General features: G+C 54.8%; 4 protein-coding genes across 5 annotated transcripts in view; 2 read left to right on the forward strand and 2 right to left on the reverse strand.

Annotated features, from left to right (window-relative positions):
- Positions 1-1,720: 1,720 nt before the first annotated feature.
- TRIM62 (tripartite motif containing 62) lies at positions 1,721-6,553 on the reverse strand. Its single transcript, XM_039367868.1, has 6 exons — positions 6,481-6,553; positions 5,835-6,445; positions 4,670-4,765; positions 4,325-4,581; positions 4,114-4,229; positions 1,721-3,189 (listed from the first exon to the last, which is right to left on the reverse strand). The coding sequence occupies exons 1-6, from the start codon at positions 6,551-6,553 to the stop codon at positions 2,639-2,641; spliced, it is 1,704 nt and encodes a 567-aa protein (XP_039223802.1). The 3' UTR covers positions 1,721-2,638.
- LOC120319191 (small vasohibin binding protein) lies at positions 6,518-9,265 on the forward strand. The gene is made up of 2 exons (XM_039367747.1): positions 6,518-6,749; positions 8,184-9,265. The coding sequence occupies exons 1-2, from the start codon at positions 6,573-6,575 to the stop codon at positions 8,268-8,270; spliced, it is 264 nt and encodes an 87-aa protein (XP_039223681.1). The 5' UTR covers positions 6,518-6,572; the 3' UTR covers positions 8,271-9,265.
- On the reverse strand, positions 9,063-18,083 carry TMEM269 (transmembrane protein 269). 2 transcript variants are annotated; one of them, XM_039367745.1, is made up of 8 exons: positions 17,956-18,083; positions 16,624-16,698; positions 15,690-15,756; positions 13,723-13,870; positions 13,244-13,341; positions 12,401-12,544; positions 11,819-12,019; positions 9,063-10,830 (listed from the first exon to the last, which is right to left on the reverse strand). In XM_039367745.1, the coding sequence occupies exons 3-8, from the start codon at positions 15,712-15,714 to the stop codon at positions 10,721-10,723; spliced, it is 726 nt and encodes a 241-aa protein (XP_039223679.1). In that variant the 5' UTR covers positions 15,715-15,756; positions 16,624-16,698; positions 17,956-18,083; the 3' UTR covers positions 9,063-10,720. The 2 variants fall into 2 exon arrangements, with proteins under 2 accessions (XP_039223679.1, XP_039223680.1); XM_039367746.1 differs by having other exon boundaries at positions 17,920-18,043.
- Positions 14,160-19,574, forward strand: part of HSPG2 (heparan sulfate proteoglycan 2) — a 110,122-nt gene continuing 104,707 nt past the window's right edge. The window contains exon 1 of the mRNA XM_039367735.1: positions 14,160-15,452. The gene's annotated coding sequence lies outside the window, so the exon portion shown is untranslated. The remainder of the gene's footprint in view (positions 15,453-19,574) is intronic.

Genomic DNA, 19,574 nt, shown 5'->3' on the forward strand with positions numbered 1-19,574 from the left:
CCCTTTCTTCTTCCCTCTTTATTTTCCTTCCTTCCTCTCATTCACTCACTCACTTTTTTCCCTTTCTTGCTCCTTTATTTTCCTTCCTTCTTTCTCTTTCACTCACTCATTCTTTTCTCCCTTCTTTTCTCCCTTTCCCTTTCTTCTTCCCTCTTTATTTTCCTTCCTTCCTTCCTCTCTCATTCACTCACTCACTCATTCTTTTCTCCCTTTCTTTTCCCTTTCTTCCTTTCTTGCTCCTTTATTTTCCTTCCTTCTTTCTCTCATTCACTCACTCATTCTTTTCTCCCTTTCTTCTTTTCTCCCTTTCCCTTTCTTCCTCATTTTCCTTCCTTCCTTCCTTCCTTCCTCTCTCATTCACTCACTCATTCTTTTCTCCCTTTCTCGCTCTCTATTTTCCTTCCTTCCCTCCCCTCCTCTCACGTAGCCAAGACAAAGCCCCTTCCACACAGGTGGGGGTGCGTGTTGCAGCTCTCGGCCTTTGTTGGGGAGGGGACCACTTTGGAACAACAGGAATAAAAATGAGGTGACAAACGGTTGTGGCCTGGCCATTTTGGCAGAGCGTGTGCCGGGAGGGGGATTTTGCAGAGTGCAGTGTCCCTTCCGGAAGAAGGACGTGCAGCAACGATTTCGTATTTGTATGATCCCTTGAACAAACCTCTTCTGGTGCTGCTATTCAGACTCCTTGCCCCCCACAAACTCAGGCACCGTTCCACAGCCAGAATAACAGCTTACCTGAGGAAATTTGGGGGAGGGGGGGAGTTTGGGGTTGAATTAAAAGTCTTTTCAGCTCGGATTGGAAAGAGACCCGGCTGTTCTGGAGAGATGGGTTTTGGTGGGGGGAAAAGCCACTGGGACGGAGCGACAGAGAGACCGAAGACATGAACGCTTTCAGCAGAGAGGGGGGAAAAAATCTTTTGTCGCTCTCCACCTAATCCCCTAAACTTGGTTAATTTAATGTGGGATTCTTTTTGCGGCTCTCTTAGGCTGCCCGAATCTGTCCCGTTTGAGGGTTCGGTGGCGTTATAGAAAACGGGCAGATTTAACAACTCTTCTATGTGAACGCAGCCAACGCTGCAGGCCTTGAACAAAAGGGGTGTCATGAGTCTTTGTTGTTAATTGCGAAGTCGTGTCCGACCTATCGCGACCCCATGGACAACGTTCCTCCGGGTCTTCCTGTCCTCTACCATCTTCTGGAGTCCATTTAAGTTCACACCTACTGCTTCAGAGTCTGACTCATGAAACATATTGAATATTCTTGCTTTGGCAAGGGGTGTTGCTAGACAAAACCGGCTGGAATTTCCTGTCGTCCCGACAACCAGCGTCTCAGCCAGGCTTGCGGCACTCAAGTGTCTGAATTTTGGGGTGCCAGGCACAGACAGGGAGAGCGGGGGACCAAACGCAGTGCGGAAACGGAGCCTAAAATCGCTTGGTTCTGGCTCAGCCTTCCCGACGATTCCCCCCCATCAGCCTCCCCCCATTCCCCCCCCCCCAGATTCATAAAACATATAAAGCCTTGCGAGACAGCTCCATCTACTGGCCAATCTTTTAATTACAGACTCGACGGAAGCAACGGGCTAAAGGTGTACATAAAAAAGCTCTCCTCTGGCACGGGAGCCCCAGCTGAATTCTCTGGCCATCCCCCTGCCCAAACCCATCCAGTAATGTTTTCCTCCCCTTCCCCCTCCAGACACCCCCTTTACACCCCACCCTGGCAGCCCCCCCATCCCACTTAATGGCATGAATTAAGCCAACGCTGCCCTCTTGTGGCCAGCTTGGAGTGTCACATGTGAACAGTTGCATTTAGCACCACGTTTTCCTTCCTAACAACTTGTATTCTGAAACGGGGACAGCTTTGCTTAACCACACGGTGGGCTTCCAACAGGTCAGCGCAGACCCTGCATGGCTTCGGAGGCTTCGCATGTTCAGGCTACCCAGAACAGAGATGAATGAATTCAGCGGTCAGGTGAAGCTTGCGTAGACGCAGCTAAAGCAACCTCATCCCTCAAGTCTTTGAACGCGGAAGCTGGCAAGCGTCCCAAGCCTCCCGTTAAACACCGTAAACAGCCAATAATTCTACTTCCCCCCCTTTTACAACAAACACATCCTAGGGGTTACAAGACAAACCTCCCGTTGAACGTTAAAGACCCGTTAGCCCTATTTATTTCCTGGCTGGTCTGCTTGTTCCCTCCGCTTCTCTGCCTGGCTAAGAAGCAGGAATTAAAAACCAGCTCAGATCCATAGTGTGGGTCTTCCTTCCCTCCCTCTCCCTGCCCACTTTTGCAAAAATGACAGGACGGGGAAAAGCATGCAAACACAAAAGAGTTGCCTGAACAAGGCCGACAATGAGAACACAGACAGCCCTCCACCTTAACAGCCCCCCCAACTCCCCATTATACCCTTCCTCACTGCGTCCGGGAAGCGGCAAGCGTCTTAGATCCCCAGGAGGCAGCCCAAGGCCCATCGTTCACGAGAACTGCTTTCCCCGCTCTGCCCGCCTAGGGGATCCTTACTAGCCCGATTCTCTGCTTGTTCAGTCCTGGCAGCTGGAAAACGTATTCCAGAAAAGCTCACATTTTGCCAGCATCAGACTAATTTCTCCTTTCTGCACCGGGAAGAGACGAGACCAGGAGAGTCCTTAGATCCGGATGGTGTTGATCCGGAGCGGCTGCACGTTCTTCCCGTTGGCGTGGCTCTGTCCGGGGCTGAAGTAGGAGCACAGTTTCCCGGGGAACTTCTCCCGGAAGGTGTAAAGCCACGCCATATCATCCGCGTTGTAGAAAATGAGCAGCCCCTTGGCGTAGTCCAGGAAGACCCCGACCTTCTCCAGCTTGCTCTTGACGTTCAGCCGCGTCCAGGGCTCCGTGCAGGCGCTGTACTGGTTCCCGTCGTGCATGACGATGCAGTAGAAGCCGCGGCTCGGCTGGATCTGGATGTTGCCCTTGCGGGTGACGGCCTCGTGGGCCAGCCCGATCATCCACTGGGTCTTCTCCGAGACCACCACCTCCCAGTAGTGGATGCCGCTGTTGAAGGCCTCCGAGCCCAGCACTGACACCTCCACGTCGAAGCGCTTGGGCGAGTCCTGCAGCGGCTGCGGGTGCAAGTTGCCGTAGGAGACAATGGTGCAGTCGTCAGAGAGGATCAGGCGCTGGTGAGCGGTGGCCGGGTCCAGGGTCAGCATGGCAGGCACTGGGGGAGGGAAGAGAGAAGCCAGAGTGAGGTCACCTGGATGGGGAAGAGGATCTCCAGGGGAGGAGGGTAGCTCAATGCTGTGCAGAGGGGGTCACCACAGAGAAGTCAACGCCAAATAGGATAAGCGTGGGGAGTGAATTCCTTTGGAAGAGGTTAAATTGCCATCTGGATGTCTGAAGGCCCTGGGTGGCTTTCCTTACCATCGATGGTGGCACACTGGTTAGAATGCAGGATTATTTTATTTATTTATGAGTCTTATATACCGCTTTAAGTGCAAGCACTCTGTAAGTGGTGTACACCAGTAAGCAATGTATATCTATATATTTACATTGCCCCCAACCATCTGGGTCCTCATTTTACCTACCCCGGAAGGATGGAAGGCTGAGTCAACCTTGAGCCGGTGAGATTTGAACCGCTGACCTGCTGAACACAGTCAGCTAAAGTGGCCTGCAGTACTGCACTCTAACTGCTGCGCCACCTCGGCTCATTAGGCTGCTTCTGCTGACTGCTGGCTGCCAGCAGCTCGGCAGTTCGATTGTGACCAGCTCATGGTTGACTCAGCCTTCCATCCTTCCGAAGTCAGTCAAATGAGGACTCAGATTGTTGGGGCGGGTAAAAGGCTCACTCTGTAAACCACTTAGAGAGGGCTGCAAAGCACTGTGAAGCGGTATACAAGTCTTATTGTTTGGGAGGGAGGGAGGAAGATAAGAAGGAAGCTGTGGTGGTGCAGTGTTACAATGCAGTATTGCAGGCAAACTCTGCCCACAGCCAGGAGTTCGATCCTGACTGGCTCAAGACCCCAATTGTTGGGGGCAAATATGCTGACTCTTGTCAACTGCTTAGAGAGTGCTGCAAAGCACTGTGAAGCGGCATATAAGTCTAGCTGCTATTGCCATCTACCTGGGCCAGGAGCCGGCTCACCTGGCTGGATGTCCTGGAAGAGGGATTTCCAAATGGTGTACTGCAGAGGCCCCATGTACTTCGAAGTGGGGAAGTCTTCGTAGGTGAGGTTAGTCTCGTGGATCTTCCCCTTCAGCCTTGGGGGGTGGGTGGGGTGGGAAAGGATACTGAGGTTAGCCACTGCGGTGCCCCTTGCCCCGCACCCTGGCGCTGCCCCCCCAGCCCCACCCACCTCTCCGAGAGAGAGGCGATGCCCGCCAGGAAGCTGTGCTTGTCAGTTTCCGCCAGTCTTTCCTGCAGGATCTGGCTGCCCTCTTGCACTTTGCGCAGCTGCTGGCTGTAGCGCTGGATCTTCTGCTCGATGTCGGTCAGCGTCCGGGCCGTGTCGGCCTCCAGCTCCTCCAGCATGGCCTTCTGGCGCTCGCGGAGCAGCCTGTGCAGCCGCTCAAAGGCCTCGCCGATTGTGGCCCGCAGGCTCTTGGCCGAGGACTGGAAGACACAGGCAGGCGGGCACCGGGTAAGTCTCGGCCCCCAGAGGATGGGAATGCCCGGGGCAGAGCCCCCGCCCGGCCCTTACCTTGGTCTCGGCCAGCTGGTGCTTCAGCAGAGCCAAGGCCTCCGTGTGGCCACGCTCGCTGTCCTGGAGGGTCTGCAGCTGCTCCTTCAGTTCCCTCTGGAATGAGAGACCGGCATTGGGGTGAGGGGCTCTTGGCTGTGTCTGGGCAGCCCCCAACAGGATGGGGTAGAGCAGGCACCCACCCCACTAGGAGCATCCACCATGGAGAACCAGGAAGCCCCTCCCACTCTACGGCTGCTCCACAACAGGGACAGAGTAGGGCCCCAGAGGTCCCCCCCCCCAGGGAAGCAGGAGTCCAATTGGCCAGCCTGGCACCCATCCCAAAGACATAATAGACCCTAGCTGCCCCCATGCCAGCCTGACACCCATCCTGGGGAGACAGGGAGTCCTGATGACCAAGCGTGGGAGGCAAAGCAGGGCCCCGGCTGCCCCACCCATGGAAGCAGGAGTGCCTCTTGGCCAGCCTGGCACCCACCCCGGAGACATTGCAGATCCCAGCTGCCAGCATGGCACCCATCCTGGGGAAACGGAGAGTCTCCATGGCCTGGCATGGGAGGCAAAGTAAGGCTGTAGCTGCCCTCTCCCAAGGGAAGCAGGAGTCCCCCTTGGCCAGCCTGGCACCCACCCCAAAGACATAATAGATCCCAGCTGCCCCATGCCAGCCTGGCACATCCTGGGGAGTCCCCAGGGCCTGGCATGGGGAGCAAAGTAGGGCCCCGGCTGCCCCACCCAGGGAAGCAGGAGTGCCTCTTAGCCAGCCTGGCACAAACCGCAAAGACATAAGACCCTAGCTGCCCCCATGCCAGTCTGGCATATGCTGGGGAGTCAGGGAGTCCCCAGGGCCTGGCATGGGGAGCAAAGCAGGGCCCCAGCTGCCCCACCCAGGGAAGCAGGAGTGCCTCCTGGCCAGCGTGGCACCCACCCCGGAGACATTGCAGGCCCCAGCTGCCCCCATGACAGCCTGGGAGCCCCCAGGGCCTGGAATGGGGGACAAGGCAGGGCCCCAAGTGCCCCTCCCCCCCTGGAGAGACAGAGCAGACCCCAGGTGCCCCCATGCCAGCCTGGCCCCCATCCCGGGAGTCAGGGAGCCCCCCCCAGGGCCTGGCCCGGGGGAGGGGCCAGAGCTGCCCCCCAGGGAAGCCCCTCCCCCCTGCCCCTCCCCCACCTGCATCTCCTCGAAGGCCTCGTCCAGGCCGGTGACCTGGTGCTGCTCGTGCAGGGCGGGCCGGTCGCAGAAGAAGCAGACGACGGCGCGGTCGGTCAGGCAGAAGAGGCGCACCTTGGCGTGGGCCTTCCCGCAGGGCGAGCCCCCGGCCCGGCCGCCCCTCCCTCCGCCGCCGCCGCCGCCCAGCGCCGCCTCGGGCGGGAAGGCGGCGAAGCGCTCCACGATGTTGGCCAGCTTGAGGCTGGGCGCCAGGGCGGGCGCCGAGAAGGCCCGGCGGCACTCGGGGCAGTCCCGGGCGGGCGCCGCCTGCGCCTCCTGCCGGCTCCAGTGCTCGGAGATGCAGCGGCGGCAGAAGTAGTGCTCGCAGCCGAAGCTGACTGGCTCCTGGTAGAGGCCCAGGCAGATCGGGCACAGCAGCTCGTCCTTCAGGCTGCAGCCCGGCGCCGGCACCGCCATGGCGGCTTCTCCCTCAGCCCGCCGAGCTCGCCAGGCGCCTGCGCAGTGGAGGCCCCGCCCACAAAACGGACCCCGCCCGACCCAACGGAACCGATCTCCTCTCCGCCTTCTCGGGAGGCGTTCAGGACTTCCGGTGCCCGGACCGGAAGCAGCGCCTGACGCAGGGGCGTGAGGCCGCTCTGGGCCGCGCCGTCGTCGATGGTAGGCTCTGTGACGCGGTAGAAGAGTGACGCCTGCGCGCTGAGGCGCTGCTCGGCCGCCATCTTGGTCGGGCTGAGGGGAATGGAGCCCGGCGGGGGCCGGCGCGAAAAGGGCCCGCCGCCGCCGCTGGTGCTGCCGCCCGCCAAGGGCAAGGAGGGCCCCGGGTCCGGCGGCGGGGGCGGCGGCGGCAACGCCCGCCTGGAGAAGGCCAAGCAGCGCTCGGCCCAGCAGGAGCTGAAGCAGCGGCAGCGCGCCGAGGTGGGCGGCCGTCTCTGAGGAGAGCCCTGAGGCGGGGGCCCGTCTGAAAATAGGGCTGCGGCCTACGAAACGCTTCTCTGAGCTCCCCCCACAGGGCATGAAGCTCTATTGACGGCGGTGTGTGTGTGTGTGTGTGTGGAGAAGCCTCCGCGCCTGGGGAACTCCCCGCCACTGTTGCGTCTGGCTTAGGGGGCTCCTGAGGAGAGATTTTTGGGGTAGGGGAAGCCTTGGACTTATGGGGCACGCTGCTATTGTCAAGCCCCCCCCTTTGCTCTTTAGGGGGGGTTGATCCTCAGTGTGAGTACAGGCGGTCCTCGACTTACGACCATAGTGGAGCCCGACATTTCCGTCGCTAAGCGAGGCGTTTGCTAAATGAAGTTCCTGCGGTTGTTAAGTGAACCACACGGTTAAGTGAATCCGGCTCCCCCATTGACCGCTTGTCAGAAGGTAGCAAAAGGGGATCACGTCACACGGACACGGACACTGTGACCCGTCATAAATGTGAGCCAGTTGTCAAACGTCTTAATTTTGATCATGTGACCACGGGGATGCTGCAACGGTCGTAAGTGTCAAAAATGGTCGTAAGTCACTTTTTCCAGTGCCGTTGTAACTTTGAAAGGTCACTAAATGAATGGTTGTAAGTCGAGGACTACCTGGGTTAGGTAATAAAAGTGGGATAAAGATCAAATAATTTTGGGTAGGCTAAGGGGAAGACTTTTTTTCTCTAGCCCAGGGGTAGGCAACCTGGGCTTTTTTATGACTGGTGGACTTCAACTCCCAGAATTCCTGAGCCAGCATGGGGGAAACTGGCCCCCTTCATGACTGGTGGACTTCAACTCCCAGAATTCCTCAGCCAGCCACGCTGAGGGGAAAGAGAGGTTTCCAAGCTGAGCCATGGATGGCTCAGGAATTCTGGGAGTTGAAGTCCACGAGTCATGAGGGGGCCAAAGTTTCCCCCATGCTGGCTCAGGAATTCTGGGAGTTGAAGTCCACCAGTCATAAAAGAGCCAAGGTTCCCCAGCCCTGCTCTAGGCCCTAAAACAGTTGCAAGGCAAGCCTCTTGATTTTTGTGGGAGGGGATCCTATTGGCAGCTTTCCATTTGTCTGCCCCTGAGGGCTGGGACGTTTTGGGTCTAATCCAAAAATGTCAATATTGACCACCCCACCCCCCGCAAGGGTCAGTGGGACCATCTTAAGTTATTCATTGTGCATTCTGGGAAATGTTTGGTTTTGGCATTTTTCACCATGTATCAAGCCTTTTCCAAGGACCTAAGATAAGCAGATGTTGTTTGGATTGTTATTATTATTGGTATTGAACTGTTAAAATAGTATTTATCAGATTATTTTCCTATAATAAATGTTTGGGGGTGGATAAACAATTTTGTGAGTTGAAGAGTTTGGGGACAACGGTGTAACCTCTGCTTTGGTCTGCAGATCTATGCCCTCAACCGGGTGATGACGGAGCTGGAACAGCAACAGTTTGATGCCTTCTGCAAGCAGATGAGGGCCTCCAGTGAGTGACAGCCAGATCTTCGCTCCCCACACAAGACTTCACTCAAGGTCTGGACACTGGACCACGGTCAGTGGCCTGTTAAACCACGGTGAGAAGCCCCCAGACCCTTTTTTCCTCTGGGCTACGGCAGTGCCTCTCAGCCGCTTCCAGGTCCACCAAAAGTCCTTGCCAAAATGGACTTTCTCATTGTTTGAACTGTTGTTTTTTTTTAATCCTATTTATTAAATAAATGTCTTTTATATGTGTGCAAATAAATATCTGTCTGTGAGACCAAAAGTCCAGTGCAGATATGGTCAGGACCATTACGATACTTCCAGGCAATCCAAAAGCCGGAAAAAAAAGTTTCCCCTCCTTCTCCCTTACCCAAAACAGAGATTCAAGGTGTGCTGCCTCTTCACATGGAGGCATTGCTTGAAAGTCACTGGTGGGCAAATAAATGGAGAAGAGTCCTGAGGCTCTGATTGTTTGGTGCGACATAAAGTTGTTCAGAAGTTGCACAGAAATGTTATTTTGTATATCTGAAACCTGATGACCATCCCTTCCCTCTTTGCTCAAGGTTTATAAGAAGGGGGGGGAACTTCCCCTCCCATCTACTGTCATCACTACAGCTGACTTTCTCTGTCCCCCTAACCTCTTTTCCCCCTTTCTATCTGCTTAGCTGACAATGTGAAATTTGTGTGGTAGTAAAGATTGTAACACTACAGCCTCCTCCCTCCTGCTCCAGACCTTATGAATGCCTCCCTAGCTTATCACAGTTCCCAAGCACACGCACAGTACAAAACCAAAATTACACAACAAAATCATGGTTTTCTGAGTTTAATATTTCCTCCAAGCACGAGAACACTAGTTTCAAGTATAGTTTTCCAATGACACAACGTCCTCTTCCTGTCTTTCTTTTCCTCTGGAGTTTTTAATTAAAGAGCTCTTGGGAAAAGCCCATTTTCCAAATGTATTTCATTACCCTGATAAATATAAAAAACATTAAAAGCGCTACCTGGCACAAGCATTTGGGACTCCTCTTTTCGCAACCCAAATCTAAAATTTCTGCCACGATTCTGGCAAGAGTTGAAGTCAAGGTGGAATTCTAGATCACAGACCTACCAGTAAGGTGTACAAATGATTCCTTTGGCAAATCTGGGCAACTCACAAATATTGGCAGAAGGTTACACCTCCCTTTAGCTCCTGACTGGTAGAGGGGTGTGTGGTGGGAAGGACGCCACGCACTTGCCTTGTCCCAAAGGGGCTTTTTTGGACTTTCTTCTTTTTCTTTGAAGACATTTCACCTCTTCCAATTCCTGTGTTTTCATCTTGACCCAAGTATCGTCCACATACTTACAGCAGGGTGGAATTCCTCTGAAGGAGTTTAGTCCAAAGCTGAAGCAGCTTCTTGGATGAGAAGCGAAACATCTTCAAAGAAAAAAAAAAAAGCACCTTTGGGACAACCCTGACCTGGATTACGGAGAATTACTGGCCTGTTTGCTTGGCAATCTGCTTCCGGAAGTCTTTCTTTACACAAGATGCGGACTTGATTTGGAGGCCCAGCTGCAGGGAATCATTCCCAAACTGTCTCCAGCAGCAGTTCCTCCCCATGTTGGTGAAAGTTGGCTTAGATTCTGGATGGCACATTGAGGTTTTTCAGGTGTCCTGCTTCCTGTCTACTCTGTGGAAAGGCTACTCACCCACATATAGAACGTGTGCACAGACCGCAACTTTCTTGGAAAGCAGTGGCGTCTTTCAAAGAGCAAAGAGTTTGACTAGCAGTTGTGGGTCAAAGGTAGTTTAATATCATCTCGCTCATTAAGAGCCGGACTTTGCTCTTCTGCTACTTATGAGGCCCTGGATAACAAGAGGGCAGTCACGTGAGGGGTAACTTCCTCTTTCTCTTAAGGGCCAAATTTGGCTCCGAAAGCAATGGGAATTCCTTCTGCCTCAGCGCCAAGGTTGCAAATTCAGCTCGCTCACTTGTTGCAAAAATCAGGTTAAAGAAGGAAGGGCCTCTGATGTGTCCAGAGTGAGAACATCACAAGAGGGGAAAGTGGCAAGAGAAGAGGTCTGTATTCAAGTTTTCCCCTTGTCCCTGAAAGCTATCAGCGAGTAAATTACTGGCTTGGGGGGGAAAAAAAAAAACGAAGCAAGAATTTGCCTCTTAAAACTATATTGCACTTTATATATATATATATATTATCAGTAAAAATATTCTGTATATATCTACACTGACCAAGGGCTCAGCATGTTAGCCAGCTATTGACTTCGTTCCTCAGGCAACTGGCAGCCCAGCAAGGGAAACGCTGCTAGAAAGTGGCTAAACCTCCCAGACGTTTTATCACCTCAGGGTGATGAAAAACATTAGGCAAAATGTGGATTTTTTAACACTGGATCCGTCCGTCTTCCCAGTCGCCGAAGACTGCCTCGGCAGGGTGCAGTGCTGGCATCGTCCACTCAACGTCCATCAAAGAGGCTAGACTTTGTAACTCCACAAAGTGTTGGGGAAAAAAATGTACGATACAGACCAAATCAGGAAATAGAGGGAGGCCAGGAAGGAGGCATGAAACAGGAGCACCAAGATACCTACAATGGCCAAGGGTGAAAGAATTAAACATTTTGATGCGGCGAGCTAGATCGGATTCTATATCCCTTCCTTGGCTATCACCACGTGATATTTTGAAGACCCGTCGGCTTTCAGTTTTAGGCCATCAGACACAACAGTCTTGTGCCTCAAGATCACCGGTGGATTCCCGCTGCAGATTAGCTGATTTATGGGGGCCAAAGTCCCGTTAGTCCTGCTCTCTGGAGTATCAGCGCACCTTTGCTGCAATCCCCACCCATTCAGGTTTTTCCCCCAGAGGAAACGGGAGCAGTTTGTTCACTTCTGTTTACCCTAAAGTCTTGCAAGGAAAGGGATCAACTGGAACTGGGAATTGTGGAGTTTGAGATTCAGAAGACGTGAGACAACATCAGTAAAGACCTCACTCTCCCCTGAATCCAGGCTTGTTTGCACATTTAAGCGCGAAGGGCGCTTAACATTTTAATTTTCCCCCAAACCGAACCATTTTAGCTTCTCGCACCATATAGTCTCTGTTTTTAATTTTTATTTTTTAGCCAGGGTCTAATGAGACTTGCAGTGTCCAGATTTTGGAGCAATCAAATGTCCCTCTAGACCAGAGGTGCCCAAAAGGTTGGGGACTGGTTCCGTGGAGAAAGGTTTTTCCACGGACCGAAGGGTGCTGGTTTTGTGTGCTGCTTGCATCCCACGGATGGGGCTTTGCTTGTTTGTGCGGACCGATTGCTGCCATGCCACAACCCAGTATTGGTCCGTGGACCGGGGGTTGGGGACCCCTGCTCTAGACTCTTAGCAAAGCAACTTCTGAGCTTTCAAAGACCAGCTCAAACTTTTAGAGGTGATTAGATGGGCTCAAACTATGTCTGAATCTACAAAGTGACTGCAAATAAGCCTTTTTTTTTTTTTACAAAGAGAGACAAGCCTAGTCTCGTGAAAAAGGAACGCCTTCACATTTGATTTCCAGATTGGGCAGGCCAGGAAAGACTCTGGACATACCTCCTGCAAAGATGGCCTTTTTCCAAGCCTGGGATTCTAGCACCTTGTCGTGGGGGTAGAAACCCTGGTCCACCATGAAGAGGATCATCACGATCGCCATCAGGCGCATAGCCACGAGGTGACCACCGGTCAGGAAGTAAGTGGCTGCTACCATGGAGGCGCCATAGGGGCATGGCAAGCCCCGGTACATAAAGGGCATCCCTGCAGATGAAGAGGAGGAGAAAAGATAGGCACCAATCCCACAGAGGTGCAGACGTAGTCCAGTGTCCCCTAGCCACACACACAAAAAAGACGGGCTACGTTGTGTCATCACAAAGATCCCTTTGTACTGTTGGATAGGTTAAAATACCAGCTGGAAGTACGTTGAAAAGCGCACCAGTTTCTTTATGGAACTGCGGCACCCAGAATCTTTTTACAAAGCACGGAATCGAGACGCCACTTTTCCTGTCTCTTTTCCTCTTAAACCTAGAAAGAGCTGGCAATGACTACTTGCGGCGTCAAGGGGAGGGGACAACTTTTTAAAAGCCCCCCTCTGCCCCCCCCATGAGATCCTTTCCCACCCAGGCGCAACTGCAGACTCACCACTGGAGAAGAAGCACAGCCGCGTGAACACCGCCAGCACGTAGACGATCACCAGCAGGCCACCGAGGAATTCGTGGGCCTGTAGCAAGAGCCCCGTGGCCAGGCCAAAGGACGTGAAGTCGGCAAAGTCGTCCAGTTTAGCCCCTGCAGGCGAGGCAAAAAGGGACGTGGTTAGTCTTCTGTCCAAAGCCAGGATCTGCCCACAGTCACTAGCCGAGGTCAGAGGTCTTAGCTTTCATTCATTGGATGACGCGAAACCAAATAATAACCTCAGTGCTCCCTCTTTTTGGGATGACCTCTCTCCAGACACTACCCAGCTCACTTGCAGTGGAGACTTCCAGAAAAGAGGACTCAAATGGGGGGAAATCAAGGCATCCTTCCCATCTGGCACCCTCCAGATGCTGACCAAGGAAAGGGACCCAGCTAGAAAAACTCTCTGGATTGATGGGCCAATGATGATAGGATAAGATAAGATAACCTTTATTGTCATTTTTTTTTACTGTGGGCACAACGGCACACATCAAAAATGACATTCAAGCCACATTTAAGACAGTGAAATGGGACCCAGCTCCAGGTCTCCTTCGGTTTGAAAGAAGTGGCCCATGGCTCTCTAAATAGCAGCCACGGACTTCTTGGAAGGACCGAGGCCTCTCCCATTCTCCCATGGCTCTGTGACTTCCTCTTTCTTGGATTCTCCCTTGGTGCCTCTCTTTTAAGGACCACCTATTCTGTAGCTTGGCTGTTTCCACATCCTACAACGTCTGGAAGTTGGCCAGATCTTGGTGATCCCTAACTAAAGTGAGTGGGAGGGGAAGGCCCCAAAGGGAATGGGGGGGGACTCACCCAAGGCAGAGCAGGCGTTGAGTTGCCTCGCCACAGCTCCGTCGGCAAGGTCCAGCACGAATCCAGTCAGGACTAACCAGCAGGCGTAGTGGTAATGCCTGGAGGAGAAAAAGGCAAGATTGCTTCCTGGCCTGGTGTCCGTGGATGCTCTCCCCGTCTCCCACCCACAGCAGGTGCTGCCATCCCTCCCGATCTCTGGATCCAGAAGGGCCTGGACAGTCGGGATTCTCTCTGTCTTGAATCCAGCTAGATCCCAACCTCGCCTACGGAGGCAGAAGGACAGGACTGCAGCTTGGCTTAGCCAGCACAGAGGCTAAAGAAACTGCTGTGTGAAAATATACAGCCAGGTGGTCACCGTGCCCCACAGTTCCCTGCAGTGGCACAAGAGTGGTGCCGAGGCCCTGGCTGGGATCTTTCCAATCCGCCCAGTGTCGATCCCTCCTTGAACAGAGAGAGCTCCGGGCCGACCTTCCACTTACCCGTTGAGGCTGCAGAGGACGGAGAAGAGGCCCATGAGGAGGTTGGCCATGGAGATTGAGTTGGCCGCATTCTTGCGCAGGAACTCGACGGCTTGCGCACGGCCTGCCTGCTCCCTCAAGAAAAGCTTCTTGGTGTACTGGAAGACTCCTGGAAGACACCGGAAAGAGTGAGAAGCCGAGAGGATCCCCGGGCCAGCTGCGAAGAAGTGCCTGGAGCGCCTCCGTCCCGTCCCTCCTCTAAGCACGCTCCCTTCTTATTTGCAAAAAGGAGACATTGGGCGTTACAAGACCAGCTGCGTTCGTCCTGCGTGTCGGAAGCCCGTGCGCGTTGGCAGAAACACGCAGAGGAAGTCAGCTCTTCCCTAAGCGCCGCTTCTTCTCTCTCTCTCTCTCTCTCTCTCTCTCTCTCTCTCTCTCTCACACACACACACACACACACACACACACACACACACACACACACACGGTTAGTTCATTCTGCCCGTGTGTGCATTATACCCTAGGCTGCACAGGCAGCCAGCCGTGTCATCAGCCTCTGAAGCTGCCTCTCCCACGGCCAAACGGCCAGCCCGCCTGGCAGAAGAGGTGGCTGCAGCAGGACGGCAAGTGCTGACTCAGCTCTGGAACTCCACGGATGACTGATTGCCCGCATCTCTAGCGCCCTGGATTCTCTGCCTCATTGGGCAGCTGCGGGCTTTGGGCTTAGCTGCCCAGAGGATTTCACGTGGTTCCAGATAATAGATCTGAGATACGGAGGGCTGCGCGGAAAGGAGACCACGTCAAAAGGCCTGGGGGTGGGGCAGGAAGCGGCGCCCTCCGTTTCGTTCAGGGCCTCAAAGCAGTCCCAAGATAAAAGGGCAGGGGCAAGGATGGCGAGCCCCTTCCCCGCAAACGAAGCAAAAACAGATCCTCCCCTTTTTTTTCACATGCCTTGGAACGCATCCACATATTCATTGGCCGTTTTTTTGAGTGCAAAAACCCCTCGCTGAGAAAGGAGCAAAGTTCAAATCAAGCACCCCTTCCGACTGTTTTAAGCTTGCCGGAACAATCTGTATCCAAATCAGAATCCCAGGGAATCTGTGGGGAGCCCAAGGGAATCTGTGGGTGCCTCTCTCTTGAGCGTTGAGGTTTTTTTCCCCCCTTCTGTTCCTATGCCAGACTTTGCCCGGGGCCAAACACCCAGCTTTCCAAACAATCTATTGCCACAATGCAACAAACCTCTGGATTACGTATTGACCAGCTTTTGTGGCTCACGGTCTTCAGACAGGCACCCTCAGCAGGGTCTGTTCAAGCATCACCCTTAGCCAGGCGAGATGGGGGGGGGGAACACAGCAGTTAACTTCTAGCAATCAAGACTGTAAACCTGGCTCCTTCCAGATGTGCTTAGCTTGGGTCCCCAGGGAAGATAACGCTGCAGCAGAACAGCCGTACCAGGAGAGGTGGAAGGGAAGGGAGATGGGGAAAAAAGGCCAGAGACCCAACACCAAAGGGTCTTTGGGGGGGGGGGAGGATCCTAGGTTGGTCTAGGCTGGGGTGTTTTCTTCTGGGCTGGCAGCCTTCTATGAAAACAGCTGTGTTTTCTGCCCTCCTGCAGCACCGGGCTGAGACTGAGGCACCCTGGCAGCCCTGCAGGGTTGGGAAAAAGGGGCGCACCTCTGTTTGGCTGGCATCCCAAGGACGGCTCCCCTCAGGGCAAGGGAAGCAGAAGAAGGCCGGTGCGGTGGATGGAAGTAAGTCTCAGCTGAGCTCAATTGACTGCCCTTTCACCCTTTGGGGACCAAAGGGGACCACGTTGCCTTTGGGGTGGCTTCCTTCCTGGATTCTATGCCTCTCTGGTTCCCAGTTTATTTTGGGGGGGGGAGGGAGAGGGAAAGAACCGAGCTGCCCGTTGAAGACCAGCCATTGGTTGGGGAGAGTGGAGGCCTGGATGAAGGGGGGCTGGGGCTGGAGGTCTGCCTCTGACTTACCAGAAGGGGGCGATACTATCCACATTGTGGTCAGCTGTCAGCCAGAAATCCTTGCCCACTGACGTCTCTGAAATTGATGAAACGGGGCCGTTAGAGGCCGCCCGGCCTGCCGCTTGGCAGAGGGAGCCATAAAAACAGAGCACAGAGGGGTTTTGTCCACTTGTAAACAACGAGCGAGTTTCAGCTCCCGGCCAAGCCAGCAATTCTAGCCTTTTCCCAGGCTGCAAGCATCAACCCATGGCGTTGGGGGGCAGCCCAGGTTTATTAAGAGGCAGGGATGAAGGGAGGGTGGGTCAGGGGAAGCCCAGAGGGGACTCCCAAGTGGGGTAGATCATTTCATGGGGCTGCAGCCAGTTTCACCGCACCAAGTTAAGAAGACCACGTGAGCCGAGGTGGCGCAGCAGTTAGAGCAGGCCACTTTAGCTGACTGTGTTCAGCAGGTCAGCGGTTCAAATCTCACCGGCTCAAGGTTGACTCAGCCTTCCATCCTTCCGGGGTAGGTAAAATGAGGACCCAGATTGTTGGGGGCAATGTAAATATATACATATATATACATTGCTTACTGGTGTACACCGCTTAGAGCAGTGGTTCTCCACCTGTGGGTCGGGACCCCATTTGGGGTCGAACGACCATTTCACGGGGGTCGCCAAACCACGCTGTCCGCCATTTTTTCCCCTTTTCCCTAACTGTCCTACTTCCTCTTATTGGTGGCCACACCCACTTGGGGGTCACCACAACATGGGGAACTGTATTATGGGGTCACGGCATTAGAAAGATTGAGAACCACTGGCTTAGAGAGTGCTTGCACTTAAAGCGGTATATAAGTCTCATAAATAAATAAATAAGGCCAGGCGGCGGTGAGTTCCAGTCCCACCTCAGCCATCAAAGCCCGCTGGGTGACCTTGGGCCAGCCTGTTGTCTCAACCTAACTTACCTCGCAGGGAATCTGCTTAGGGTGACAAGCGAAGGAGGGTGGAGGATCAGGTATCCCAACCGCCTGGAGTTATTTCTAAAAAATAAAAAATAAAAGCCAGGATGAAAATACCTTTTTTTAAAAAAAAAAAAAGATCCTCAGCAGAGTTCATCCCGTGGAGTATGGAACTGGCTGGAGCGTAAAAGGAAAGACCGGGCAGCGTTGCCCAGTGCCCGTCACAGCTGTTGGGAGGACAGCTGGCGAACGGCCTGGAGAGCAGGGCGAACCTTCCCATTTGCCTGCGAGGATCCCGGCGACGGGTGGGGACGGCTTCTTTTGGCGAAAGACGGGGGGTGGGTGGGTGGATTTGACTTCAGCGTACCCCACCCTGTGCTCTTCCCCATCCTCACCACCCTCTTTTCGTTTACCTGCGAAGAAACAACGCTGGATTCGCCCCAAGGGGGGAAGACCAGCCCATTTTTACCGTAGGTGGTTTCTAACTCACTCGGTTTGGCAAGTGTGTCTGAGAAATGGATGCTGCGGGAATTGGAGCTGGGGATTCCCCTGGCAAGTGGGGGGGGGGGAGGGAAGAAGCAGAGCTTTGGTTGAGCAGCCTGTCAGCTCCAGCTAGCCTGGGAGGGAGGGGGAGAAAAAACGGGTCCCTGTGCACTCTGAGGCCTGATGCCAGCTGGGATGCCATGGGCTGGGCAAGGGGGCGGATTTCAGTCCCCAAACCTCCAATGGGAGAAGAGGCACGCACCCCAGGAGTCAGTGGGCGTTGGATCCCACACACCCTCTCCCAGCCTCCCTGGCCAAATTCCTTCCAGCTGACTCCTCTTGGATTTCTGCACTCCTGGGTCAGTGGGTTTGGGGGCAGAGGGTTCAAGGGGAGGGGGGGCGGGAGAGAAGCCCCCCCCGTTCGGAACTTCCTGCCCTCCGTCGCCTTCCCCTCCAGGGCTCCAAGGGGAGGGGGCAACCTGGGGAGGGGGATCCAGGGAGCGCTCTGGGCAGGTGGAGAGGCTGGGATCGCAGCCTGCAGAGAGTCCCCACCAGGATGTTGGGGGGCCCCCACCTGCTCAAAAAACTGGGCTGGAACGGGGGAGGGGGGGGTCTGCCCCACCTTCAGGGTCGCCCCGTAGACTTCCGCCGCCCCCTCCCCAGATCCCCCCCCTGCGCATCCCTCCCGGCGTGTCCCTCGTAGGGGAAGGGACCCGGACGGGCGCGCCGTCGGAGCTAGACTGCTCCCGAAGGTGGAAGCTCCACCGGCCGTCCTCCCAGCCTCGGAGCGCCGCCCCGACGCCCGCCTACCCGGCGCACCTGCTGTTCTGCCCCGGGACGAGCTGGCCCGCTCACCTTGCGCCGCGCTCCGCAGCCGCCCCGTTTGCCCCGAGGCTTCGCGACTCGCTTTTATGCTGCGCATCTCGGCCTCGCCGCTGCTCGGGAAAATTCCACTCCGAGGGAAGGGGCGGGGACAAGCCTCCGAGGCCCCCCCCCTCCTCCGTCGCCCGCCCCGCCTTGCCTTGCTTTGCCTTGCCGGCTCTCCGCGCAACAGCGACCGCCGGAGCCCCGAGGGTTCTTCCCCGCGCGCGCAGGGAAGGCTTTTACCCGTCTCAGCACCTGGCAGTCGGGAGGGGGGAGAAACGAAGCGGCTTTGCCCCCCCCCCATTCCCTTCTTCTGGCTCCTGGCATTGTCTGCTTGCAAAGCCCCCCCCCCCAGCTTCAGCATCTCTGCCCTGGGCAGCTTCCCTCTCCCTCCCCCCCCCTTCCCTGCCAAATCAGAGGTCTCCTTTGGCTGGAATGAAAAGCAGCAGAACGGAGACCCCCCAGCCTGGCTGGTGCAAACGATGGGCATGGCTTGCTTGCTTGCTTTATTTATTTATTTATGAGACTTATATACCGCTTTAAGTGCAAGCACTCTCTAAGCCAGTGGTTCTCAACCTTTCTAATGCCATGACCCCATAATACAGTTCCCCATTTTGTGGTGACCCCCAAGTGGGTGTGGCCACCAATAAGGGAGTAGGACAGCTAGGGAAAAGGGAAAAAAATGGAAGACAGCGTGGTTTGGCGACCCCCGTGAAATGGTCGTTCGACCCCAAATGGGGTCCCGACCCACAGGTTGAGAACCACTGCTCTAAGCGGTGTACACCAGTAAGCAATGTATGTATGTATGTATGTATGTATGTATGTATGTGTATATATATATATATATATATATATATATATATATATATATATATTTACATTGCCCCCAACAATCTGGGTCCTCATTTTATCTACCCCGGAAGGATGGAAGGCGGAGTCCACCTTGAGCCGGTGAGATTTGAACCGCTGACCTGCTGAACACTGCCGCCTTTCAAGTCGGTGCCTTCCTCTGCCTGCCCGCTTCCCACGTTTAAGATTTCTCTTCTTTCGACCCATCTGGTACCTTGGCACCGATCCCCTTCTAAAGAGATACGGAGGGTAGAAAACTGCCCGTCTCCTGAATTCCCACTGACGCCCCACTGCCTCTCTCCGGGGCATTAAGAGGGCTTTTTTCTTTTTTTTTTTGCTAAGGCCAGATCTTTCCCTAGGAGGGCTCGCAGGAGAGTGATGTGGTTCTGTCAGGGCTGGATGCCCCGTGCGGGATCTTTACCCAGCAGTCAGGACTATCCTAAGTGATGCCTCTCTTCCACTCTGCGACTGTCCTGCCCCCTTCTAAGCGCAGAGTGAGGGCAGCCAATGTGGGCCAGGGTGGGCATCTCCTTCCCCTTCTCAAGAGGCTCTCACGGTGGGCAGGTCTGTGGAAAGCAGGACCGCAGCCAGCTCTCCAGGCTCCCGTTGAGGAGGTGTCCAGCCAGGCCCTTGCCAGGAGCTCTCCATCCACAAGGCCCAAAGGCAAGGCCAGGCCAAGCCTGGGGCGGGGTGGCAGTGGAGCTGACGGGAGAGAAATGCGGGAAGGCCTGGGTATCGTGCCACCTTGCCCAGGACCTCAA

Source organism: Crotalus tigris, unplaced genomic scaffold (genome assembly GCF_016545835.1).
Source record: "Crotalus tigris isolate CLP2741 ecotype Arizona unplaced genomic scaffold, ASM1654583v1 scf7180000020588.15403103151:6194809, whole genome shotgun sequence".
Lineage (NCBI taxonomy): Eukaryota > Metazoa > Chordata > Lepidosauria > Squamata > Viperidae > Crotalus > Crotalus tigris.